The 26,119-nt window shown below is 41.8% G+C and overlaps 1 protein-coding gene across 2 annotated transcripts in view; it reads right to left on the reverse strand.

Annotated features, from left to right (window-relative positions):
- LOC147632197 (alanine--tRNA ligase-like) overlaps positions 1-21,530 on the reverse strand; it is a 39,457-nt gene extending 17,927 nt beyond the window's left edge. Inside the window, exons 1-9 of one of the 2 annotated variants that reach the window (XM_086808835.1) lie at positions 20,858-21,530; positions 20,005-20,243; positions 17,205-17,345; positions 3,630-3,776; positions 1,266-1,418; positions 637-766; positions 465-561; positions 179-299; positions 43-102 (exon numbers count right to left, since the gene is read on the reverse strand). In XM_086808835.1, coding sequence (XP_086664961.1) covers positions 43-102; positions 179-299; positions 465-561; positions 637-766; positions 1,266-1,418; positions 3,630-3,776; positions 17,205-17,345; positions 20,005-20,243; positions 20,858-21,050 — 1,281 coding nt within the window. In that variant the 5' untranslated portion in view covers positions 21,051-21,530. The remainder of the gene's footprint in view (positions 1-42; positions 103-178; positions 300-464; positions 562-636; positions 767-1,265; positions 1,419-3,629; positions 3,777-17,204; positions 17,346-20,004; positions 20,244-20,857) is intronic. The other variant, XM_086808836.1, reaches the window with a different exon arrangement.
- Positions 21,531-26,119: the final 4,589 nt, after the last annotated feature.

Below are 26,119 nucleotides of genomic sequence, written 5' to 3' on the forward strand. Positions count from 1 at the left end.
TTAGACAGCTAGCTTGTAGCAGTAATGAAACAAATAAAATACCTGTCCACTTAACCTGCCATCAATTACATCCCCAGCAGCCTTTTTGAACTTCTCTATACCCTAGAGTAAAGAGATACATGTAAGTTGTGATCCAAACAGATGTTACATTTCCATGTGTTTGACAGAAGAATGCCACCTTCAGTAGGGTTCGTCCAAAGCTTGTTTCTTCTTCGGCAATGATGTCCTTTATTTTTGGTTCATTCTTCTTTAGCTCAGGGAAAGTAGTACCCATCATTTGCACCACGACATGCACAAGCCTAATCCCAAATAATCAGAATGTTAATATTCGGTATCATTAGATACCTTGCAATACACAGCCAAAACACCAGTACTTTCAAACCCAGTCAATGTACTCTGCAAAAAATGAGAGAAAGAACAAACATGCATGCAGTCCTGACAAAGAACACCGAAGCTGAGCTTACCCACTGAAAAAACCTTCTTGTGCCTTCAGGACTTCCCTACCATACCGCACAGCTCGCCTCAAAATGCGCCGCAACACATACTCACGGCCCTCGTTACCTAGAATACAGATGCATGATAAGCTCAAGAAATGAAGAAGAGTGACTAATGCAAAATTCTCTTTGATAATAGAACCTGGTCGAGAACCATCTGCGATGGCAAAACTGAGCGTCCGAATATGATCTGCAACCACTCTGTAAGCCATATCTACCTTGTCTTCATCCTCAGAACCAACCTTTCCTGAATAACTTCTCGCACCAGTTGACTGCATCATCCAAAACTCTTAAGAGGAAAAGAAATAACGTCTACAAAACAACCAGAACCCCACTAATTCCCTAGGGAGCGTAGCCTAGTGGTGAGGGATGAGGGCTGCATATATAGCTACATATTTGCATGTATATGTATACATATTCTGCATATATGTATATGTGCATGCACATGCACGTGCATGTGCACGTGTGTGTGTGTGTATGTGTGTGTGTGTGAGAGAGAGAGAGAGAGATGATGTAGGTAGGTAGGTAGGTAGGTGGATAGGTCAATCGGTTAGGTACGGGGGGTAGGTGTGTGTCCACGTGTATACATGCCTATATATGGATGCCCACACCCATTGTGGGTGTGGGTGTGGGTGTGGGAATGTGTATGAATATGTATGTGTGTGTGTGTGTGTTGGGGGGGGGGGGGGGGGGGGCGGGGGGCGCTGGGGTTAATGCCAATAAACTAAGGCTATCAAACAAAAGTGAAAAAATGAGCAAGGAGATATCCACCTTCTGTATTGCACCAAAGATAGGGGTGAAGACATCAGTATCATAATTGCTCATTTTCTGCTGAAGAATAGATGTCAAACGCTCAAAGCCCATCCCGGTATCAACATGCTTGGCGGGCAGAACCTTAAGTGAGCCATCCGGCTCTCTATTGAACTGTTATTAAAAAAAAAGCTTCGTAAGCCCTTTCCATGGCGGTCAATGCTATCCAACAAAGAATCACTAAAAGAAAAACGTCAATTATAAAATTCAAAATAAAAAATAAAAAAATAATGCCAAACAAGGACTCCTTATTGTTGCCACGTTTTGTAGCAACCGGGAGATCCAAACCTACATCCAAAGCCCTATACAACAGCTACCAACATTGAACACTCCGGAGAGGGGAGAACAAGAGGGAGAGAAGAAACACATGGAGATGTAAGGAAATAGGAGAGTATATGATTAAAAATTGGGAGATGGTGAGGAGAAGGAATTAAAGAGAAGCTAATACTACCCTGGAGGGGAAACACCAAGTGTTATTGGGGAAACAGGGGAAACAGCATAGGGAAATGTTTTCCCTTGCTTTTTCCCACCATTTCCCCACTTGGGAAACGTTTCCCCAACGGAAGCGCGCTTCAGGCTGCAAGCAAAGAAGGAACACTGTGTTTTGTGCCTGTAGAGGATGTAGTTTGGCCTGTTTCCTGTAACTATGGCATCGAAAAAAAAAAGGCATCTTTCATGGATAAGAAACCTGTCAAACATTTCTGAAACCTCTCGAAACCTCCAAAAACCCCATATTTTTTAAGTCAAATTTTTCCCTTTTTTTCCCCTTTTTCTTTGCCGACATCATACACCTTTTTGCCTACCTCATGCACCTTTTTGCCTTGTTTCAACACCCCTCTCTGCAACCCATTTCAAGGTCTTTTCAGCCTGTTTCAAACCCATATCAGCCCATGACCCACCATAACCAATTTCCTATTTCCTCCTTCCTCACATATCCTCTTTCCATGGTCATTTTCTCTTCCTTCCTCTTCTCCAACTTCAATTTGGGGATTTACTTTGCTTTTGAAATCACCAAATTGAAGTGACATTTGAAAGTTTCCAAGATCCATAATGGTGGATTTTGCAATTTCATATCAATTTCAGTGAAATTGATGTGATATTGCAAAATCCCCAAATCCAATATAGAGATTTTCGAAATGTCAATTCAATTTCTAAAATCTCTAACTGTTTTTGAAAATTAATTAATATTTCGATTAATCAGAATGTATCCCTTTTTTTGCCTAGGACAAATTGTTTCTACACAAAACAAGACAAACCTTGAAATGTTTCTTGTGACTGGCTACAAGACTGTTAAAGAAACACAAACCCCAGAAATCAGCAATCAATACCTTCTGGAACTAAGAACACACACAGCAAGGCCTTCAGATCTCTTTTTCCCCATGAGTAGATCCCTCTATAGTCACAAGGTATGAATCATGATACCCGAAGACAGCTTGGTCTTCCAACCCAAAGGCATTACAACCTGTGGTCGCAAAGCGGCCAGAATACCTAAGGGGGCTGCTGGGGCTTGAACTTGGGACCTCCACTTCCCAAGTCACACATCTTAACCATCGGGCTACTGCACGCCCGTTGGCGAGGCCTTCATATCCCTGGGTCACCTTGCCCTCAGTCTACTGCCATACATGTCCCATACCACATACAACATCACTTCGGTTCAGCAATCCAGGACCATCTCATAGGCTAGGTCTATGTCACACACCAAACACTAATGCATAACACACTTTATGGGTCACACTAGTTCATTTGTATAGGGTCTTGGGCCCTATTAATAGCCCCAACTCACTTAAGGGATTATTAGCCCACTCTCCATAGCCTTGACTGCAAATCCATTGCTACTCCTGATAAAGATGTTACACTTTTGATCAGCAGGACCAAAAAACATATCAAATAAGGACCTTGTGAATCAAGGCAACATGGATTAAGGCAGAATGCAGACGGCAGGTACAGCAGCTCACATTGGACTGGTTGATGTGCTTCAGAAACCAATGATAAGATGGCACAACCTGCAAGCCTGGTCAGAGGCAACAACCTGATGGACTTCTCAAGGGTCAACTCATCTTGTGGAGATAAAGGAGTGATCAATCTTAGCGGAAGAAAATGTGTCATTTCAAGCCTGCAAGCAATCTGACAGTCCACCAGAGTCTGTAGCAATCCTAGCCACCCTCTTTACTCAATGTTGGTCGAGATCTATGGCCCTAAAGGCATACATAATAACCATGATGCCAACTTCAGGGCTCAGTCAACTTCAACCTGGAAACAAAGGAATATTAGGTATAAAAGCATCAACACCTTTAAAACAAAACAAGAAGTAAGACAGGCTTCTACCTGAATAAACACAAGGTTCCAGATCTCAATGCATGTTGGATCATCATTGTTCACAAGTACTGCTGCATCCCGGTTCCCGATTCTGTCAAAGTGAATTTCAGTACATGGGCCACATGGACCAGTATCACCCATTTCCCAGAAATTGTCCTGTAAAAGCATGCCTCAATCAATTAAGCATCCTAAATCACTGCATTACGTATTGCACCATAGTCAGTTCACACAAACGACACAATGGCATGTAGCAGTAAAACAAGAGAGAGGTTCTAATCATGCATGGCTTTGTTTTCTTAGAAAACTAGCACAAATAAAGCTTCTCACTACACATTTAAATGATTCAATTACTATGCTAAAATAAAGGCTGCAAGAAAAAGATCAAAAGGCTCATCCACTGTGACACACCGGACAGCAAATAGCAGCCGACAAGCAAAGTCAAACAGCGCAAATGATGACGTGGCAGTTCGGTACAGGTGGCTGACAGCAGTAATGCTGGCCAACTAGGAACATTGGTGCATGTATATACGTGAGTATCCAAATCGTCATATTCATCTGCTTTCCTCTCAGCGTTGGACTACTCTTGTGTGTGTTGTATGTGTGATTCTGCCACACTCCTTTCTATCTCTGGAAAACCCTAGCACATAGGTGCAAGTGTTCTACAGTTGGTATCACACAAACCCTTACCCCATCATGCAAGGCTGAAATCCCTCACCCGGTCCTTGATCACTAGATGTTTGTCGTAGATTCACAACTCATTGATTTGCTTCTCAGGATGAAGGCATCCATGGACGCGCAGGCGGCTAAAATGGAGGCTTTATCTACTCATCTTGATAGGATGGAGTCGGCACCTCGAGCACCTAGTATTCCGGATCTGGAATCTACAAGGGTTCGGGCTTCAGAGCAAGTGTTGGACGATTCCGAGAACAAGGGGGGGAACTTTCCGGAGGAGGATTTTTCACTCCTTTGGATCCAAGCAAGGATGCACGGGATGAGCTTCGCTGCAGTTATCATCATTCTACACCTGCACGAAGTCGACAAAAAAGATGTCATTCGCATCACCGACGGTCTCCTTCATGGAGTCCCTCACCACTGGATTCTCCGGAGAGTTCCCGCTCGCCTTCACCGGCTCGACATCGGGAGCCTACCAGTTTGTTGAGTTCTTCCCCCATGCCTCCTGAGGAACGAGCTCAATTAATAAAGCTTCTAAAGCCTCCCAAGTTCAACGGAAAGATGGAGAGATGGCGTCCTTAGAGCTGCCCATGTCAAATAGGACAATGAACTGCTGTCCCTTTGAGGTGCCATAAGCACAAATGAGAGCTTTCTTCTACCCTTCAACATCACCCCCTGCTTATCATCAAATACCACTAGGGGTACTAGATTCAAAGAGGATAATAGTTGTACAGCATTCATGTTTGAAGATGGAGGGGGAGATGTAGCTTCAACGACAGCCACTGTAGAGGAGGATGCTTTGGTTGCTTTATTCAGCTTTCAATGGGCATAGCTGGTTCCGTCCAACTTGTCATCTTTGTTCGTAAGGGGGGAGCCATATCCACAACAAAAAAGTACACAAATCTCAGCACTCCAAGACTCCTCTCAAGCACTTTCCAACGAAGTGAGGCACTAGGACCAATCAGCCTCCTCTGAAATCTGAGGGAAGGGAAGCTGAGGAAGAAGTAGAGATGTCGGGGCCGCTTGTCAGTATGCACCACATGCGAAGAGAACACCTTCCACTGCAGTCCACGCTGTAAAAACAGAGAAAACAGCTCTTTCACCACGATCAAACACTGAAAAACAGCACCAAGAAGCTTGCCAATGACGTTCGGTATGAAGCAGCAGCAGTAGGGCAGCTCGGGGAGTGAAAACGCAAATGAAGAAGAGCACTGGGAGCAGAAAATGCAGCTATGTTTAGAAAACGCAGCCACTGTTTGGATCTACAGAAAATGTAGCAGTGGAAGGAGAAGAAATAGTCGCCTTCAGGAGCCAGAAACACAGCCAGCAGATGAAGAAAACACAGCAAGGTTGCATCAGTACGTACGTACATACCTTATTATAAGGTACGTTTTAGTACAGTACGGTACTATACCATACTATTTGGATCCGTACGTGGCAAAACCCGCCCCCCACGAGGGACCTTTGCCCCAAGATCCTCCCATAGTTATCGATTTTTCACCACCCGTAGGCCCCGCCTGTAGCCGCTTATTTATCCACCCATAGGCGATGCCACCAAGGAAGCACCAAGGGAGCGTTTCGAGCCCAAGACCTCTTGGTCCTAGGCAAACACCTTCACCACTTGAGCTATCACCTCATTGGCAAGTACGTGGCAGTTTTTTTTTTTTACCCTAGGCTGGCCGCCGTCACCGATTTTAGCCGACTTATGCAAAGTGCAAACATAGACATTCCTCTCATTGATGTAGACATTGCAGCGAGAGATGATGAGGATGCGGTGCCAACCGCTGCGGTCACCACCATTGCAGAGCTAACGCTGAGAGTATGATAGCGAAGGAAACATGTTGACCGATGGAGCTCTCATTTTGGTAATTGTGTTGTTGTTGAATGTTCAAAAATGAATTGTTTTTTCATTCATTTTTCTGTATATATATGTACACTATATAGTATATTTTTTATGTTTTTATGGACCTGACGTATTTGACGTACCTCAAAATCTCAACCCATACTTGAATGTGTACCTTACCTTACCGTACTTTCCACCGTGAAACACAATCGCCTTGTAGAATGCAGACAGGTACCTAAGCGATTGATACCATGTTGGAGTATGCACAAGCGAAAGCGTAGACAAAACAAGAGAGAGAAGTAGCAAAGGAGAGAGAGAGCTTGTGGACCAGATCACCTTTTATAACAGCATGAAGCTTTACAATGGCAATAGCCAACAAGAAGTGTTGCCCTTGTGCTTGGATTGGATTACATGAAGTGAACAATGGGAGGCCCCCTTTTATAGTGCAGTGTGGGAGCTAGCCGACTGCTCATAGAGCTGGCCGACAGCTCAATGACCTACTAAAATAGGAGATATAGGTAAAAGTCCATAAAATAGACATTGCCCAAAATACAGTGAGATGCACAAATCTAACACAGATGAGGTATATATATATATACCATGCCCAAGAAAACAAGATGTTAACCTTGGTTTAGTTAACTTGATCTCGAGATTAGGGAGTTCTAGGATTAGAGATGCAAGCTCATTCTAGAGGTTAAGGCTCGAATATTGATAACCCCATAAGTTATGGCTATTTATACCTATAGGATCCACTATATAAGTGGAGGGTTAATTGAGGACTGTTGTGTATTGTGGTCAATACTTGGGCCATGAGTAAAAACTACTACTCCTAGTTCGTAGCATGATGCAACAAGCTTCCTGATGGTCTTAGGAGGCCGGCTGTGACCGCTCCCTACAGGAGGTCTCCAAATCGGAAGACAATATACACATATTTAGAACACTTAATCTAGCTGATATTAATCAATGGAACAACATAAGCAACACAAATATTGAAAATACTGGAAAACACAAATGACACCAACACTGGGACCGGAAAGGGCCGGCCCCCCTCTCAATACTTATTGTATTTCTTGGAGTATTTATATTTGTACAAGTGTCACGGGCCTATAAGGCCAGATTTCTCCACTAGGGAGTGAAAACAACCAAACAAATATGGTGAGAAAGTGTTGGTCGGAGTAGCCTCAAATCACAGGCTCATTCCCACCTTCACTGGGTGCACACTTGCCTTTCACTGGTCTTCCGAGACCGTGCACAAACGGGCACGCCCGTACTAACGCAGACAACAGTGTTACACCGCGAAGGGAACGTATCCCGGTTCTCCCAATAAAGCTTTGTACCTGGTTTTTCCTCATACCCTCTTGATCTTCATTGGCTCCTCTATAAGTGAGGGCACGATCAGGGCAATCATGGGAAAAACCACTTCCCAAATATCTTCTAAAGTGTAAGCAACTGGAGAAGAAACTTGCCTACACAAAGCTTAAAATAACAGCATTTAACTTTAATTGTTATTTAAATTTGAGATAAAATATTGAAATAAATACCTGGCATGGATTTTAATTCATATCTCAGCAATGAAGACCATTTCCCTTTGTATCATACTCCAAATGGAAGCATTCAGCTGCTTTAAACAGAGCAACCAGCCGATACACAGGGCAGGTACAGCAGGTACACGTGGGCTGCAATAATCTACAGGTACAACAAGTACACGTGGGCTGCAGCAATCTACAAGTACAGCTGGGCAGCAAGTACAGCTGGGCGTGGAGCAGACAGGTACAGCACAGGTGCAGCAGGGACAGCAAGTGCAGCCAGTACTGTAGGCGGGTAAAGCAGCCAGTTCAGCCGGCAGCAGATAGGCGAGTACAAAACAGGCGTGGAGGAGGCGTGAAGGGGCAGGTACAGCAGGCGTGGAGGAGGGGGCGGATAGCAGCCGTGAAGATAGCAAGTTTTAACACCAACCCACACGTGGGAATTTCCATGCAAGGATTTTATTTAAAGGTTATTAAAACCTTAATTCAACTTATTTCTTTGGGTCCCCCCTCATAAGCAAATGTCCACCCCTCTTTTTAAAATGGGTGTGAACACAATACCTTATAAATATTAAGGTTCACTCTAGATTATGGATTTTATCATTTTAAAAGGCCAAAATGAAAAATACTTACCACCTATTCACACGCCACACCACCGAGTCAGCAAACAGCACTCCACGGTACACTGGGGACGTCCCCGTCCAGTGTACTGGCACGGCATAACAGGCAAACACACGCAAACAAGTCATGCAAAAACAAATTTATGCATGCAGTCATAAATGCATGTGCACAAATAATGGACAAAATCTCCCTTTCATGAAACTTGTACAAGAGGTTCCTGTCGGGCACAAAACTGGCGCGACAGATATAAATAAATATGTCCTGGTCTTCCTATGGAGTGGCAGTCCCATAGGTAAGACACCATCCTGGCCATACACGAGTGGCACCAACAGGCTCCCGTCCATACAGCACGAAACAAGTCACACGGGTGGCACGAAACTAGTTCCCGTCCATGTGACACAGCATTGGTCACACACGGGTGGCACGAAACTGGTTCCCATCCATGTGACACCATAAGACAGGCCCCTTCACATGGGACACTAGCCTGGCCCCATGTGAACATGGCACAAATCTGGTTGCTCTATGGAGTGACAATCCCATAGAAGTGGCTCCAAGAATGGAGATGGACCAAATGGTGACATCCCCCCGGGCTTCTAAACAATTGACCTCAATTGAAAAGCCTCAAGATAAGCCTACAAAAGCTGAGGGTAGTCAACAAAATAATCCTCATCTACCCACTTTGCATCAATTGGCAAATAATTTTTAAATTTCACAAGGTATCTCCTAGAAAGCTTCCCATGAGGTAAGCATTGTGAATCTTCCAATGGCTGGGTAAAGCAAGCCCAAAGGACACTTCATTGATCTTGTCAATCACTTTGAAGGGCCATAATATCGAGTAGAAGGCTTTGGATATGATTCCTCTCGTCCTGGCCTCTTCCGAAGCCTAGCTTTCTCAAATTTCAGCAATACCCAATCACCTTCCTTGACTTGCATGTCCCTTCTATGCTTGTCAGCAGCCCTTTTATGCTTATCTTGTGACCTTGCAATCGCTGTCCGCACCTGAGCAAAGGCTACATCCAAGTCACGCACATACTCATCAGCAGCAAAAATCTCATCCTTTGTACAAAGGATGGGTGGCAAGATCACTCTGCCATAAATAATCTCAAACGGGGCCTCTCCCGTGGAGGCATGAATTGTGTTGTTGTAAGCAAACTCTACAAGTGGAAGATATTCTCCCATGGAGTCTTTTGATCTGCCACATAACACTCAACAAATCCAACACGACTGACTTTGCAGCTTCACTTTGGCCATCCGTTTAGGGGTGATAAGCTGATGAAAACTCAAGTTTAGTGCCCATGTTATCAAATAAAGCCCTCCAAAAGAGGCTCGTAGTCCTGGGATCTCTATTCCCAACAATGGACTTAGGCATACCATGATGCTTGAAGATGTTAGCAAGAAAAAGCTTCACCACATGATCAATAATAATGGTTTTCTTAACAGGCAAGAAGTGAGCTTGCTTGCTAAACCTATCCATAATGGTCCAAATAGCATCATTCCCATGCTGGGATCTAGGCAAATCCATAATGAAGTCCATAGTAATGCTTTCCCATGGATGTGAGGGAATAGGCAATGGCTGCAGCAAACCTAGAGGCTTTTGCCTATCAAATTTCACCTTTTGGCAAGTAAGACATGCACGTACATACGCCTCAATGTCTTTATGCATGCTTGGCCAAAAGAAATCTCTCTCAATCATGCGTGTAGTAGACATGATACCTCTATGACCAGCATAAGGTGGAGCATGACATTCCTCCATAACCTTTGGACTGATATCCTTCACCACACATAAGCAGTTATCCTTCATAAGATAACCCTCTTTGATTACATAAGAGGCATGTGAGTGACCAACCATCAAATCAATCCATATATGGCAAAAATCAGCATCCAAACGATACAAATCTCGTATAATAGATAAATCCCCATGAGAGGCCACTGATACTGCAGCCACATAAGGCCTCCTGGACAATGCATCTAACACTACATTCTTCTTTCCCGGAGTATGTATATCTGCTTCTCCGAAAGCTTTGTTTAAGATAGAAAATATCTCAAGCTTTGATGATCTATCTTGACTACAAATTCAGCCCCAAGAAGATAATGTTTCCATATCTTTAAGGCATGAATTACAGCCAAGAGCTCTTTCTCATAGATGTCCATATGAAGCTCGGCATCATGCAATCGACGGCTCTCATATGCAACTGCACGACCTTCTTGATTTAGGACAGTCCCTATACAATTCCCACATGCATCACATTCCACCATGAATGGCTTTTGCAAATCGAGAACAATCAAGACGGGTCCATATATGATAGCATTCTTGAGTTGCAAAAAGGCATCCTGGTCCTTAGGTGTCCATTTAAAAGTGGCTTTCTTCTTCGTGAGATCATGTAGAGGCGTGCCAATCATAGCAATAGGCTTTATGAAGCGCCTGTAATATGAACATAACCCCAGAAAACTACATACTTGATGTATATTTTGCAATTCTGGCCAATTCCGAATGGTTTCAATCTTGGCAGGATCCATTCTTACACCACCCTTGGACACAATGTGGCCCAAATAGTGTCTCTCTGAAAGAAAGAACTCACTTTTCTTGACATTAATGAAGAGTTTATGCTTCCGCAACTCTTCAAACACTGTGGCCAAATGCGTTCTATGCTCTTGCTCATTCTTGGAGAAAACCAAGATGTCATCGAAGAATACACCTATGAATTTTCGATAAAGTCGGAATATCCTATCCAACATACGATTGAATGTGGCTGGGGCATTGGTGAGACCAAAAGGCATCACCAAAAACTCATACAATCCAAAAGCTGTCCTGAAAGCAGTTTTGTGGACACCCGCTGGCACCACTCGTATCTGGTGATAACCACTCTTCAAATCAATACGGCTGAAACAAGCCGAGCCTTCAAGCTTATCCAGAATGTCATCAATGCGCGGGATTGGAAATCTATTCTTGATGGTGAGCTTATTTAGAGCTCTATAATCCACACATGCGGAATGATCCATCTTTCTTTTGAACAAGAAGCACGGGAGAGCAAAAAGCTGAGGAACATGGCTGAACCAAACCTTTCTCCAAAAGCTCATTAACCTGCTTCATAATCTCTTCTTGCTGTGCGACACACACTATATATGGGTTTGTTAGGTAGAGAACTACTTGGCACAAGATCAATACGATGATCCTCAGACCTTTGAGGAGGTAGTTCACCTGGCAATGCATCAAAAAAAAAACCTTTGTATGCATGAAGAAAATTCAGCCTATCCTGAGTCAAAACATCCACATTTTCATGACTCAGTTCAATGTTATCACAAACAAAAACCAAGTACGCAGACCCTTTGTGGGGCTCAAGCCTATGATGCCATGGCTTACCAAGCAATACATCACATTCATTAAGTGGGGCAACCAAGAAATGCTCATGATCAAGACAACCCTGAATATGTATGCGCAACTTCCCAATAAGTGGGGTAACCTGCACCTCTTTACCAACCAAGGCAGCTTCTGCTTCAATTTGAGGCCCCATGTGACCACTCCCTCTACAGGAGACCTACAGGAGACCTACAGATCGGAAGACCGCTTCTTTACCAATGTGACCTCTCTCTACAGGAGGCCTTCAGATCGGAAGACAATATACACATTTAGAACACTTAATCTAATTGATATTAATCAATGGAACAACATAAGCAACACAAATACTGAAAATACTGAAAAATACAAATGACACCAGCACTGGGACCGGAAGGGGCCGCCCCCCCCCCCCCTCAATGCTTATTGTATTTCTTGGAGTATTTATATTTGTGCAAGTACCACAGGCCTAAAAGGCTAAATTTCTCCACTAGGAAGTGAAAACAACCAAACAGATCTGGTTCAAGTCGATAAATAAAGTGTTGGTCGGAGTAGCCTCAAATCACAGGCTCATTTCACCTTCACTGGGTGCACACTTACCTTTCACTGGTCTTTCGGGACCGTGCACAAACGGGCACGCTCGTACTAACACAAGCACCAATGTTACACCGCAGAGGGAACATATCCCGGTTCTCCCAATAAAGCTTTGTACCTGGTTTTTCCTCTCTTTTCCATCATGTTGCGTGCTTCCCTGCACATCGAGAACTGCATGCACATTTGCCTTGGGTTGCTTGTCCTCATGCTTTTGTTTGCGGTTGGGACATTGTCTAAACATATGCTCTTTACTGCCACAAGAAAAGCATTTCCCCTCCTTTGCATATTGCTCCCTTTGCTCGAGAGTCAAGCCAAATTTGTTCTTCTTTGGCCCATGATCCTTGGATGAGGTATTTGCTTTACCTCCCTTCTGGACATCCCAAAAGCTAATCCAAATGGCCTTCAGCATGCATGAATCTGTTTCCTCCTGTGCCACGAGGAGTGGATGCATGGCGATAGGTGACCGATACTTCTTCTTTATGCAAATATGATCTCAACCTTTGAGAGGCTGGGTCTCCATGATGCAAACGGGGTGGATTCTTGAACATAAGTTGTCCATCCTCTCCCTCTTTAAGGTCACCCTTTCGGATAAGATAAGAGAGTACCAACTCCCTTGGCTTCTTGTCCACTTCTCGAGCCTTAGACTCAAAAGTCATGTGCACCATAGCATCAGCTTTCTTGGCTTCTATAACACTTTGTACATGGAGATCCTCATGCAAGAATTTCAACTCTTGCTCTTTTGCCTGCAAGAGCCTCTTCATGTGCTCCAACTCAGCCCTCAATGCATTGGGCTCTTCCTCATGCATGGATTCTTTACCACGTGATGACTGTCCCATGTATGCACTGTCATAGACTCTCTCAAGAGGCTTATGCCTTCCATGCAATGCATCGGAATCCCGTGAAGCACTTGATTGGCCCCTCGAATTCGGCACTTCCAATGGGTTGCCCTGGCTATCCATTGAGTCAAGTATTCGTACTTGCTTCCAATCTCGAAACTCCGTCTCCTCTTGAGAAAGAGAGACTTCCGGGCTCTGATACCAATGTGACCGCTCCCTACAGGAGCTCCGCCTCCAGATCGGAAGACAATATACACATATTTAGAACACTTAATCTAATTGATATTAATCAATGGAACAACATAAGCAACACAAATACTGAAAATCCTAAAAAATACAAATGACACTAGCACTCGGGCCGGAAAGGACCGGCCCCCCCCTCAATACTTATTGTATTTTTTGGAGTATTTATATTTGTACAAGTGTCACAGACTTGTAAGGCCAGATTTCTCCACTAGGGAGTGAAAACAACCAAACAGATCTAGTTCAAGTCGATGAAGAAAGTGTTGGTCGGAGTAGAGCCTCAAATCACAGGTTCATTCCCACCTTCACTGGGTACACACTTACCTTTCACTGGTCTTCCGAGACCGTGCACAAACGGGCACACCCGTACTAACGCAGGCAACAGTGTTACACCACGGAGGGAACGTATCCCAATTCTCCCAATAAAGCTTTGTACCTGGTTTTTCCTCATACCCTCTTGACCTTCACTGACTCCTCTATAGGTGAGGACGCGGTCAAGCCAATCATGGGAGAAACCACTTTCCAAATATCTTCTAGAGTGTATGCAACAGGAGAAGAAACTTGCCTACACAAAGCTTGAAATAACAGCATTTAACTTTAATTGTTATCTGAATTTGAGATAAAATATTAAAATAAATAACTGACATGGATTTTAATTCATATCTCAACAATGAAGACCATTTTCCTTTGTATCATACTCCAAATAGAAGCATTCAGCTGCTGTAAACAGAGCAACCAGCCGATACACAAGGTAGGTACAACAGGTACACGTGGGCAGCCAGCAATCTGCAAGTACACCAGGTACACGTGGGCAATAGCAATCTACAAGCACAGCAGGTACACGTGGGCTGCAACAATCTGCAGGTACAACTGGGCAGCAAGTACAGCAAGCGTGGAGCAGACAGGTACAACACAAGTACAGCAGGGACAACAGGTGCAGCCAGTTCAGCCGACAGCAGATAGACGAGTACAAAACAGGCATGGAGGAGGCGTGAAGGGACAGGTACAGCAGACATGGAGGAGGAGACGGGTAGCAACCGTGAAGATGGCAAGTTTTACCACCAACCCACAAACCTTAATTCAACTTATTTCTTTGGGCCCCCCCTCATAAGCAAATGTCCACCCCCTATTTAAAATAGGTGTAAACACAATACCTTATAAATATTAAGGTTCACTCTAGTTTATGGATTTTATCATTTTAAAAGGCCAAAATGAACAATACTTACCACCTGTTCACACGCCACACCACCGAGTCAACAAACAGTACTCCACAGTACATTGGGGACGTCCCCGTCTAGTGTACTGACACGACATAACAGGCAAACACACGCAAACAAGTCATGCAAAAACAAATTTATGCATGCAGGCATAAATGCATGTGCACAAATAATAGACGAAATCTCCCTTTCATGAAACTTGTACAAGCAGTTCCTGTCAAGCACAAAACTGGCATGACAAATATAAATAAATATGTCCTAGTCTTCCTATGGAGTGACAGTCCCATGGGTAAGACACCATCCTGGCCATACACAGCTGGCACCAACAGGCTCCCGTCCATACAGTACGAAACAAGTCACACATGGGTGGCACGAAACTGGTTCCCATCCATGTGACGTAGCACTAGTCACACACGGGTGGCACTGATCTGGTTCCCGTCCATGTGACGCAGAACTAGTCACATGGGTGGCACTGATCTGGTTCCCGTCCATGTGACACCATAAGACTGGCCTTTTCACATGGGACACTAGCCTGGCCCATGTGAACATGGCACAAATCTGACCGCTCTATGGAGTAACAGTCCCATAGAAGTGGCTCCAAGAATGGAGATGAACCAAATGGTGACACCGGCCTTGGTGATATGGGATGCTAGGGTTGACTTGCATGGATCTGTGAGGTCGAGTTAAGACTAATCATGGATTTACCATGTGTTTAGGAGATCTTGTTTGGGGTTGGACCAGGTAGACCCCTTACACTCACCAACATAGGACACCCAATAAAAAGAAGAGAAAGAGAAGCCCAAACGCAAGGCAACAAGTTGAAGAAGCTGTGTATTTTCAGCCAAGGTGTTGGTGATGTAAACGCAAATCCTCATCAAGTCTAGTGGTGGTCGCCTACAACCAGAGGTTCTACCTCAAAGTCTTGAAGAGCCATCTACTCAAGGAAGGAGGGTACTCCCTGTGGGAAAACCCTAAATTCAGGTCAATCTCGGTTTGTACACTCTCCCTATTATCTTCTTTATCTCTCGTTCTCTCTTCCCAAATCTGCAAGTTAATGCACTCCTTAATCATCATTAAAAACTTCCGCTACCTCTCATGTAACATGTTGAATTCACAAGCATATGTGAAAGCATGCCAAGATATGCAAGAGGGAAGGAAGAAGGGAGGAATCATTCCAAAATAGTCTAGGTCTTCATATATATATATATACCTAAATGAATCCAAGAACATGCCCAAATTCACCTTATAAGAAAGTGCAATTTATAACCGCATGGTAGTCAATGGTCATCCACCAGACAATAAACCATCAACTCCATCATGCATAGTATGGACTAGATACTACGACATCCCCACTAACGTCATCAATGCCCAATAGTGGGTGTAGAACTTGGTATCAATATATGCTGCCCCCCCCCCCATGCACATTGCACACACACACATATAAGAGCATAAACTCATACAAAGGTCTGTGTACTGAGTTTTTGTCAGAGCTCCGGAATGCAGGGCAAACTCAACCATAATGAATCCTCGCACTAAGAGACCATAACAAATAGAAAGAATTTTTACAACCAAAAGGTAGTTGATAGGCCATATGCACCACTAAAGATAGAAAGAATTAACACAATATCAACTGTCCGCAACTTGGACGAAAACTTCACAATATGAAATTTGCATGTCCACTCATACAACATAAAGATATACCTAGATGAATCCAAGAACATGCACAAATTCACCTTATAAGAAAGTGCAATTTATAACCTCATGGTAGTCATCCACAAGACAATAAACCATCAACTCCATCATGCATAGTATGGACTAGATACTACCACATCCCCACTAACGTCATCAGTGCCCAATAGTGGGTGTAGAACTTGGTATCAATATATGCACCAAAAGGTAGTTGATAGGGCATATGCACCATTAAAGATAGAAAGAATTAACACAATATCAACTAGCCGCGACTTGGACGAAAACTTCGCAATGTGAAATTTGCATGTCCGCTAATACAACATAAAGATATACCTAGATGAATCCAGGAACATGCCCAAATTCACCTTATAAGAACATGCAATTTATAGTCTATGCTCCACCCTAGTAAGACTTAATGAAAAAAATATATTAAACCCCTCCTTGGGAGGAGAGAGAGAGAGAAAGAAAGTTGTATTAATGTCTACAAAAGGCCAAAATGACCTATGAGACCAAAAGGTTACATCATGTCCATGAAATATATCATCATGGGTACAATCAAGGAAAGTAATAAGAGCTGAAATGTCAGATCTAATCCCAAAACAAAAAGTGTCCATCTTGTGAATGAGAAAAGAAGATCGAGGGATTGAGTAAAAGAGAGTGCTAGTTAGATAATAAAAAGTCAAAATGAGTTTGAAACAATATCATAGTTGTACGGTGGGAAAAAAGAATAAAATAAAAGTATTCATCTCATAAGTATTTATTCATCACAGTGTCACATTGTCCTAAAAATGTTTTTCAAGAAGGTTCATCACATATTCATATTTTAATCTTGTCTCTGACAAAAATAGAAATCTCTTCCTTGTCAATTAATACCAATTCCACGAATCACCTATTTCCTGAAATCCCCTAGGTTTTATAAGCTTCATTATCACCATTGTCTCGACTATAGAGCCTCACAAAGGCCAAAAAAGCTTTGCTTACAAAAAAAAAAACTAAGCATAGAGCACACCTTGCAACCAAATGGCAAAACATGTCCTGCTGGTAACCGAGTGAGCCAAATATCCCTCGCTTCAGTGTCTGTGGGAATCCCAAGCATTTCATCCCCACCAAAGTAAGTAGCATACAGCCGATCTGCTGGCAGCTTGTAAACCTGCATGAAAAGCACATTGATCATGTCAGCAAAGCTACCTTATAAAGTATCAAATTAACTTGAAAATTTTAGGTCAAAACCTTTGGTAGGATTAACTACTTTGAATGTGCATTAAATTAAATCTGCCCCACTCCCTGCAAATTAAGTGATTGAAGCCACATTAGAGTCCCAAACAGAGTCTCGTATGGATCAGCAAAATCAATTGCCTCAAATTGCTCTTGACCACCAGGTCGCTACATCTAATGGTTGGCTTCACTGCAACTGAAGTTTCTGTTATTTACCAAAGTCTCCCAAGCTTAGTACAAAATGAGGGGAGAGGGCCCCTCATCCGGAATGGTATTGTTGATGATCAAAAAATCTTTTTCCCTATTTTTCACCAAGAAAAACACTCCTACGCTCACTTTGAGCCCCATAACTTGACCCATCCACACGTGTGTGTGCATGCGCGCACACGTGCAGGCAAGCAGGCGTTGTTCTAGCAGTGAGCACACATCTGGCAGTCACTTGCCCCTGCTGCTATGGCTACTCAAGGTGCTGCGTCTTGTACCTTCTCACGTGAAACCAATCCCCACCTACCCATGCTCATTGCTCAATCTGTAAGGTCCCCTGTTGGCCAATCCCTAACCCTAGAAAACCAAACCTCATGCAAAAACATGAAGAAGAAGATGAAGATGAAAATGAAGAGAGTTTTCCCAGAGATAAAAAGAATGACCCTAGCATGACGTTCTTTGTTTATCCACCCACCATTATACAGACTAAAGATTCCAGGCGTCCAGTGTGAACCTTACTAGCCACACACCATACTTGCTCGCCCCTTGTGTCCGCCTGGTACCATTGGATCTTTTAGGCCTACAGCCGTCACCCAAGAACCTAATCAGCTATTGAAAAGCGTGATATCACACTTATTACCTAAGAGGTGATGTGTCATTGTATGCCCCCAATGGGTCCCACACTTTACCCGTATGTCCGACGCTTTACCAGCATCTAATTGTTAGTATCATAACATTCTCTCACCCTTTTGGGAATCATCCTCCTCGATGACAAACTCTCAAGAACCAATGTCACAAAACAAAAGGGAACTGGCCAACTGCCACATGGCACCTGCTCTGGTCAGTTTGTTGCCCAACTGCTGCCTGACTCTTATATGCTCAAAGACTGCTCACACAAACATTGAATCCCAGCAATATAAAACTGTTCAAAGAAGAAATAACGTTGAGCTTTCAGAAATCCTCATGATACTCTAGATATGCAAGGCTCTGAGGTTTCTTATGTCAACAACTTATCCATCAATGCATAGAAAACAATTCCATGTCATTAAAGAAAATCCACCTTAGCTTAGCATTCACAATCATAATGAAAATAAAACAAAGAAAGGTGCCTTGTGCTTTTTGCACCTTCCATATAGCTACACAGCAGCTTCATGGTAAGGAAAAGGAGCAATTTAAAATGTGTTCCCTCAAGCCATTGACTCTCCCACCACCTGAAATCTCTCTTCTGCTGTACTTAGCTGTGCATGCCAAAGCGTCCTGACATAAGATCACTCATTTTCCACCTCCAATTATCTTCTGTCAAATTCCAAGCCCAAAATAGATTGGCAGTTCACCCTTGCCACTTCCAGAGTGTTTTCTTTGTATACACATGTCCTGCCTCAAATGATTACTCTCCCAGAACTTGTACAAAGGCTCCTGTTTCTTTGCTGCGCACTTACTCTAAATGCACCTGTTGAACATAGACAGGCTTACAGACTTACAGTTTTCCTTCACTGAACAACTTCCTTGCATTCCATCTATCTGCACAACCCTTGCCTTAGCTCATTGCCACCTCCCCTCTTCTTCCGCTTGCACAGAGCTCCCAAACATAAGCTGGATGCCCGCACACAACACCCCCCCCCTTCTCTAGCTCAACCGGTTCTCTACCTGCCCTTCGCTTCACCTCTGCGCTCTTTCCCACAAACCTCCACTCCAATGTAACTCGCCTTGCTTATATTAATCCAGCTCCCTGTCAGCATCAACACACCACACCTTGGTGCCCTTTTCTTCTGTGTAAACAGTCCGGCTTCAGCTCTCCTTTTTCACCTACTCAGGCTCCTTTTTCTGTAGCTCCCCACTCCCACCCCCCCCCCCCAAAAAAAAAAATGCCGAGACTCCCCTCTAGGCTTCAACTCCTTGCCCTCTCCATCCAGCACTCTCTCTTCGAACCCCCCTTCGTGCAGCTGTGTGTCTACTCCTTCACATGGCCAACCATGCCCTTCTCAGAATTTCTGCCACCTTTACGCCCATGATTGCCTTTAATAAATACTTTTCTAAAACAACAATCCAATATACTCCATGCAACCTTAACTTCATCTATGTTTTCCTTTCACACCACGGCAACATCAAGAGCAAAGTCCAGTCACATTCACACCAACCAAAAAACATAATTCATCTAAACAATTCATCCACTAAATGTTGCACTTTCCCCAAAAAAAAAACTGTCACGATGTTTAAACAAAAAAAGAAAAATAAAATATTTGCCGATTATCTTGTGAATCAATTCACGTAAGGGGTGCAGAGCCATGTACCATGAGGTAGTATCACATACCCTTTTCGCTATAACAGGATAAACAGTGATGTGAGAATGTGCTTCTAACAACGTGTGAAAGCAAGAAGGTAAGACTCACCTCCACTAGCAGCTCCCATGCCCATTCAATTGCCTCCTGCTTGAAATAGTCGCCGAAGGACCAATTGCCCAACATCTCAAAAAAGGTATGATGGTACGTGTCTTTGCCAACATCATCCAGATCATTGTGCTTCCCACCAGCACGAATGCACTTCTGGGTGTCACAAGCCCGTTTCAATTGCCCTAACTGGCTCCTCGGATCAACAGTTCCCAAAAAAATAGCTTTGAACTGATTCATACCTGCAAAAAAGAAAGAGAGGTGGTTTCGTTGGCACTTAAAAGCACGAATACAACCTTGATCAAAAAAATGAAGCAGTTTCTTGAATGTGAAATAATGAAAAAGCAAAAATCTTGTTATGTTGATTGATGTCTTTGGCATGGAATTCTATTGATACCAGATCTGGAGTGCAAGGATATCTAGTGAAGTAAGCCACCAAATCACATAAGGCCTTGGCCACATGACTTGATGACATGATGGAGGTATCATAAAGTCTACATTTCAACACGTTAGTAGCCTATTGTAAAAGTTGGATGGTTCATGGTCCAATCTCTTAAGGTTCCAACGCATAGATCATCCAAACCTTATGTATCTACACCCCAGCTCCCAACACAATGGAGAGTTGAAGGTATTGAGGGAGCCCATGTAAAGCATTAAAAAAGACAGATTCAGAAAAGAACAACATAACCGATGAATGGCTATGTTCGGTGAGCCTGTTACATAGAAAGGGTATGTGCCCATCCTCTGCAGCCCATGTTGCAGAAAAGCAAGCGAGCGAGCCGATTTTCTGCAGCCCATGATGGAGAAGGACGATTGGGCGAGCCCATTTATGCGAAAAGGGGGAGATGAGAGTTACCAGCGTTAGCGAAGAGCAGAGTGGGATCGTCCAGTGGGACCACGGGGCTCGAGTCCACCACAGTGTGGCCTTTCGAGGCGTAGAAGGAGGTGAACGTCTCTCTCACGCGATTTGCAGGCCACACAGGCTCAGGCTCAGGCTCTAAAGGTGCCACCCCCTTGGCCTGAGAGGCGTTGTCCATCATTCCAGGCATGCTTGCTCGCTTGCTCGCTCGCTCGCTCCGCTCCGGAAACTCACAGCAAAGTCGCAAGTAAGTTGCCCACCTTGACTTCTTTACCAAACCCAGCAGTAATTAGCATTGTGATCTCCTTACGGAGGTTACACACTTTTCCTGGAATTGAGGATGGGCAGGGACATGGACGCCGTCCATAGTCTGTAAAGACCATTGAAACCCAAGGTGTAACATGCACGGTGAGATGAAGACACCATGCCATAGTTTTGTTTTGGAAATGCTAACCCTGCCCATTTTGGCACAATTGGCAATTAAGAGGCACATTTTACTAACACGAAGATTCTCCTTACATGGGCCGATAAACTGTTGCGTGGGAAAGGCCCATTTTGGCACAATTAGCAATCCAAGAGGCATAGTTTACTAACAAGAAGATTCTCCTTGCACAAGGAACCAATAAATTGTTGTGTGAGAAAGCCATGTAATATGCATCCACACAAGGTTCTGCAATACAATGTACATACCTAATTTATACTTTTTAAATGGAGGTTTGGGTATCTTTTTTACTCACAATTCATAGGCGCCCAAGCCCACTTTTCTCTTCCATTGCATTCCCCTTTTGTAATTTATACAACCTTCCCTTAATTGAATTGTTTGGGGGTGGAGGCATGCCAAAAAAAAAAAAGTATAATGGTTGGTGACATATAAGCTTTCAAGCATCTTCAAAAGCTTAATGGGCAAGATCCAATTGTCTTTACGATAAAGATGAGAAGCATAAGGAGCATATTATATTAGATAATATTCTCGTATATTTTACAAGTGTTATAAGAGTGTATGAGTTATTCACCACACATGTTATTTTTAAAATACCATTACAAGCCATTATGGTAGAGTGAATACATACATATATGCATATATACTTATATTCCTACATACATACATACATACATACATACATACATATATATATATATATACTCTTCTATTTTTATTTCTATTTTTCGATATTCCTTATTACGTTTACGTATAATCCTACGCTTTTCCATGAGATAGTCAGTGGTCCAAGTATAACCCTAGGCATACTCTCAAGCTCCCTTACTAGTTTTGGATTGGTTCTGGAATGCTCTCAAGCACAGTTACTAGTTTGTACTCCACCACTTGCTTTAAAACTATTTCTAGCTTAGCATGTACTTTCCTCTAACGAGCTCTTGAGCCTATTTTATTTGTGATTTTTCCATTTGAGGGTTGGGATATTCTTTAATTCCTTGGGGAGGCCATAACATTCTATTGGCACCTTCCCTAGTATTGTAATTTAAACCATTTATCCAAGAAAGAACTTTAGCTAAGAATGGTTTTTTTTCCTTTTTTGGTTTAACCTATATAAAATCGCTTGCAATGAATTAAGCTAGATTGTCAATGGCAACAAGCAAAGTTTATGTGTTTGTTATAAACAAAGTTTATGTATTTTTTTTCTTTTTGGTTTACCCTATATAAAATCACTTGCAATGAATTAAGCGAGCATTGTCAATGGCAACAAAGGGGTTGTAGACCTAGCACCCCTCATGTATAAGTGAGGGTCAAAATCTCACTCATGTTAATTTTATAGAAAAGGTGGTGGGACTCTTTGTGAAAAAGGAACTTGAGTAGGTATTAACTTAGGAATTATTCGCTTGCCTCACTAATTGATAGGAAAAGAACTTGACTAAGATATTAACTTAGGAATTATTCGCTTGCCTCACTAATTTACTTGGTAGAATAAAAGGTATCCATTATATTGTTATTATAATGTTGTTTTTATCTCATTTGTTACATATTTGTCTCACCCCTACACATCTAAAAATATATATACAACATTGTGGCCAAGAGGTGGCGTACCTTATAAAATTAGAATTTTTTTTATTTCCCTAACAAAAAATGATAAATGTTGTGAAGTGGCATTAGCATGTTTGTGTCATAATGGTAGACTACCATGTATCAATTCCCACCTCCTATGCAATAGCTATCCTTCTTAAGGTCTCACTACCCCTCAAGCGCCCCTCAAGCAAAGTCACCTCCCTCCATATGCATCCCTTGTCATAGATCCACCACTAGTCTTCTTTTGCTCCTACTTTCTGCATGATATGTCTTTATAAATCCAACATATAGAAAGTTCTATTTTAAAAATGGAGCGTTTGACTGCAAGAATCACCTCCTCCTTCTTGTCTAGTTTATGTAATTTTATGGAGAATCCCCATACTCCTACCACAATCTTATAAGCTACTATTTCTAAAAAGTAAAAAATGAAGGTGACCCCCATGGCACTAATCACTAATCATGTTACTTACAAATGCTTTACCCTTGTCAACCAAGTAAAAAGCATCTTGAGGGGTCTCTTACTTGTGCATAGTAATCTTCTAGTATGCCCTTATAATGTGAATATTAGTAGCTACATTTAAGGTATGCTAGCAACGTTCAGTGGCTCCTTATGCATTGCCTTATCATTATATCTTGGATTTACTACAATAACATCAAGCTATGAGCATGCCTAGAGTACCATCTTAGGTATTCTATAATAGCCTCAAGATAAGTGCATTCGTAAAGTACTATCTTTCTATTAGTGAACACACAAGCCTAAACATGATGCAATGCATCTCTAACCACCCAGTATATTCATAGTCACACTAAACTACCAATATCTCCATATTTCTCTGCCTTTGCACATAACTTTTCCAATATCCTTTGATTCTCAGCTCTCTATGGCCATAATTATGACACTTCCCCATGCTTCAAGGAAACTAGACAGGCTTGGTGTGTTAAGTGAGAGGAAAAAGCATATTTGAGAGAGAGAGAGAGAGAGAGAGAGAGAGAGAGAGAGAGAGAAGAGAACTTGAAAATTGTGAAGGGAAAGTTCTTGCATTGAAATCAATAATAAAACTGCGAGTTATATGATGTCTCAAACAAGTTCATGTATGAAATTCAAAGGTGGAGTTTAGCCCCCAAATTCTATGGTTTGCATAAAATGTATGGTGCGTATAGCTTGATATCCACTCAAGTAGTCTATGCACATGTAGAGACTCTCAATCACTCTTTATTCATATATAAATACCCTCCCCCCCCCTCCCCCCCCCCCTAATGGAGAAATTTATGAATTTTTTTATTGGAGAAAGGGAGGTTCATTTTATTGTTTTCAATGTCTAGTACTTGTTAGAAGCAAGTACGATCAATTTCTATCACATTTTCCACTTCTAGCGTATGTAGTCTATGCCAAATTGAGAGTTGAAGCCACCTACAAAAGAGCTAGAAAAACTCATGGGCTTCTAGGGAGCTATGCAGGTCCTCATCATACCCAAAGCACATACTCTAAACATTAAAGCTAGGCCTAGAGGTACTTTCATTATTTATATCTCATTTTTATGCATTTTTCTTGTTTTTGGTTGGCTAGTTATTTTGAGTTTTATATTCTCTATGAAAATGATTGTAGAATAACCTTAGAAATGTAAAATTTCACCTTAGACTATGAATTAACATAAGTTGTGTAATAGTTTAGCTTAAATTGACCCCTCTATTATTATTAGAGCTTATAAATATTATAGGTTAAGAATAGGATTATTTTTTGAATATGGAATATTCATTGCACGTGCCCTAAACTAGAGAATTAATTGGCCTTAAAATTCACCTTAGCTTAGGATAAATAAATAGAAACATGTCTAAATTAGTTATGCATAGTTGGTCTAATTATTAAACCCTGGATTGCACATAAACTTGTAGGATGATGATAATTATGGATGAAATAATTATGGGTAGATTACCACTAATTATGGATTAGTATTTAAACCTTAGGTTAATTTATCAATATAACCTTTACACTAAGGGGTAAATATAACCTTTACACTAAGGGATAAATTAGTATATTTAGATCATTTCTGCATTTAAATTTAGAAGATTTACCCTTAGGTATGATAAGTTATCTTAAATTTTGACTCTGATTAAGGTTAAATTGAGATGTGCACCCAAATGAGCACATAAATATGCATACTAAGCATGCACACAAAGGTGCACATAAATTATATACATAAATGTGTAAAATGACCCATTCATATAGGATATAATTTTTGCTAAGTAATTTAACAAAGGATTAGTTAAAAAAATCAAGTGAATAAACGACTAAAGTTTTTGGAGTAAGATTAAGGCCTACTCTTATGTCAAATAAATAAATGGATTAATTTATATTAAATAAATTATGTGCACATGAGCAACCGACTCACATGCGCATACATGTAGTAATAATAGTGATTCTTTTTACATGCAAAGCTTAGGAAATATATGATATTTTTTAGAGAGAGAAAGTTGAGAAACTCTCCTTCTAAATCACAATTTGTGTATATTTTTATAGTGGATCTTAGGACACGCAAACCCTATCCTAAGACTTATGATAAAATTTGAGCTTAAAGAGATTTTGTGAATCTTTACCTTAAAATTAGTATTAACTATAATTTCTCTCTCTAGAAATTGAGAGAAGAAGTTATAGGACATGTGTATAGCTTGAATTAGGTTTAGCCCTTGGAATTGAGCAAAAGGGTTAAGAGTGGTTTAATTAAAGGAAGTGATCCTTATGATGACCCTTAGCAAGAAATTAAAAGTAGTATTTAGAAGCATTGTTGTAAGTTGTTTGCCCTTAGAGAAGTAGTATTTAGAAGTATAGTTGTAAGCGAGAAATTAGAAGTAGTATTTAGAAGCATTGTTGCAAGTTTTTTGCCCTTAGAGAAGGTTAAATTAAGATACTCTCTAGATCATAAGTGATCTTTAATTAAGACTCTCATTTTTTGTGATCAAGGGCCCTATAGATATTTAGAATGGATGGGCTTATTTCCTTAGAAATCTTTAATTGATAAAGACCATTAGAGACCTTACACTAGAAATCTATGATTAAATAAAGGATTAGAAAAACTGGGATGAATCCCAAGGTTGAATCAACCTATGAATTCGAGAAGACCTCCCAGGCTTACATAACTAGAGGAATTTTCATTCGAAGTTTGGACTTGAGGGCAGAGATGTCGTGTCGAACTTGGTCTACACAGTCTCGATTGTATGTGTGTTGCATTGTTTACCTCAAT

This window comes from Cibotium barometz, chromosome 14 (genome assembly GCF_041138505.1).
Source record: "Cibotium barometz isolate CiBa-2024 chromosome 14, ASM4113850v1, whole genome shotgun sequence".
In the NCBI taxonomy this organism is placed as follows: domain Eukaryota; kingdom Viridiplantae; phylum Streptophyta; class Polypodiopsida; order Cyatheales; family Cibotiaceae; genus Cibotium; species Cibotium barometz.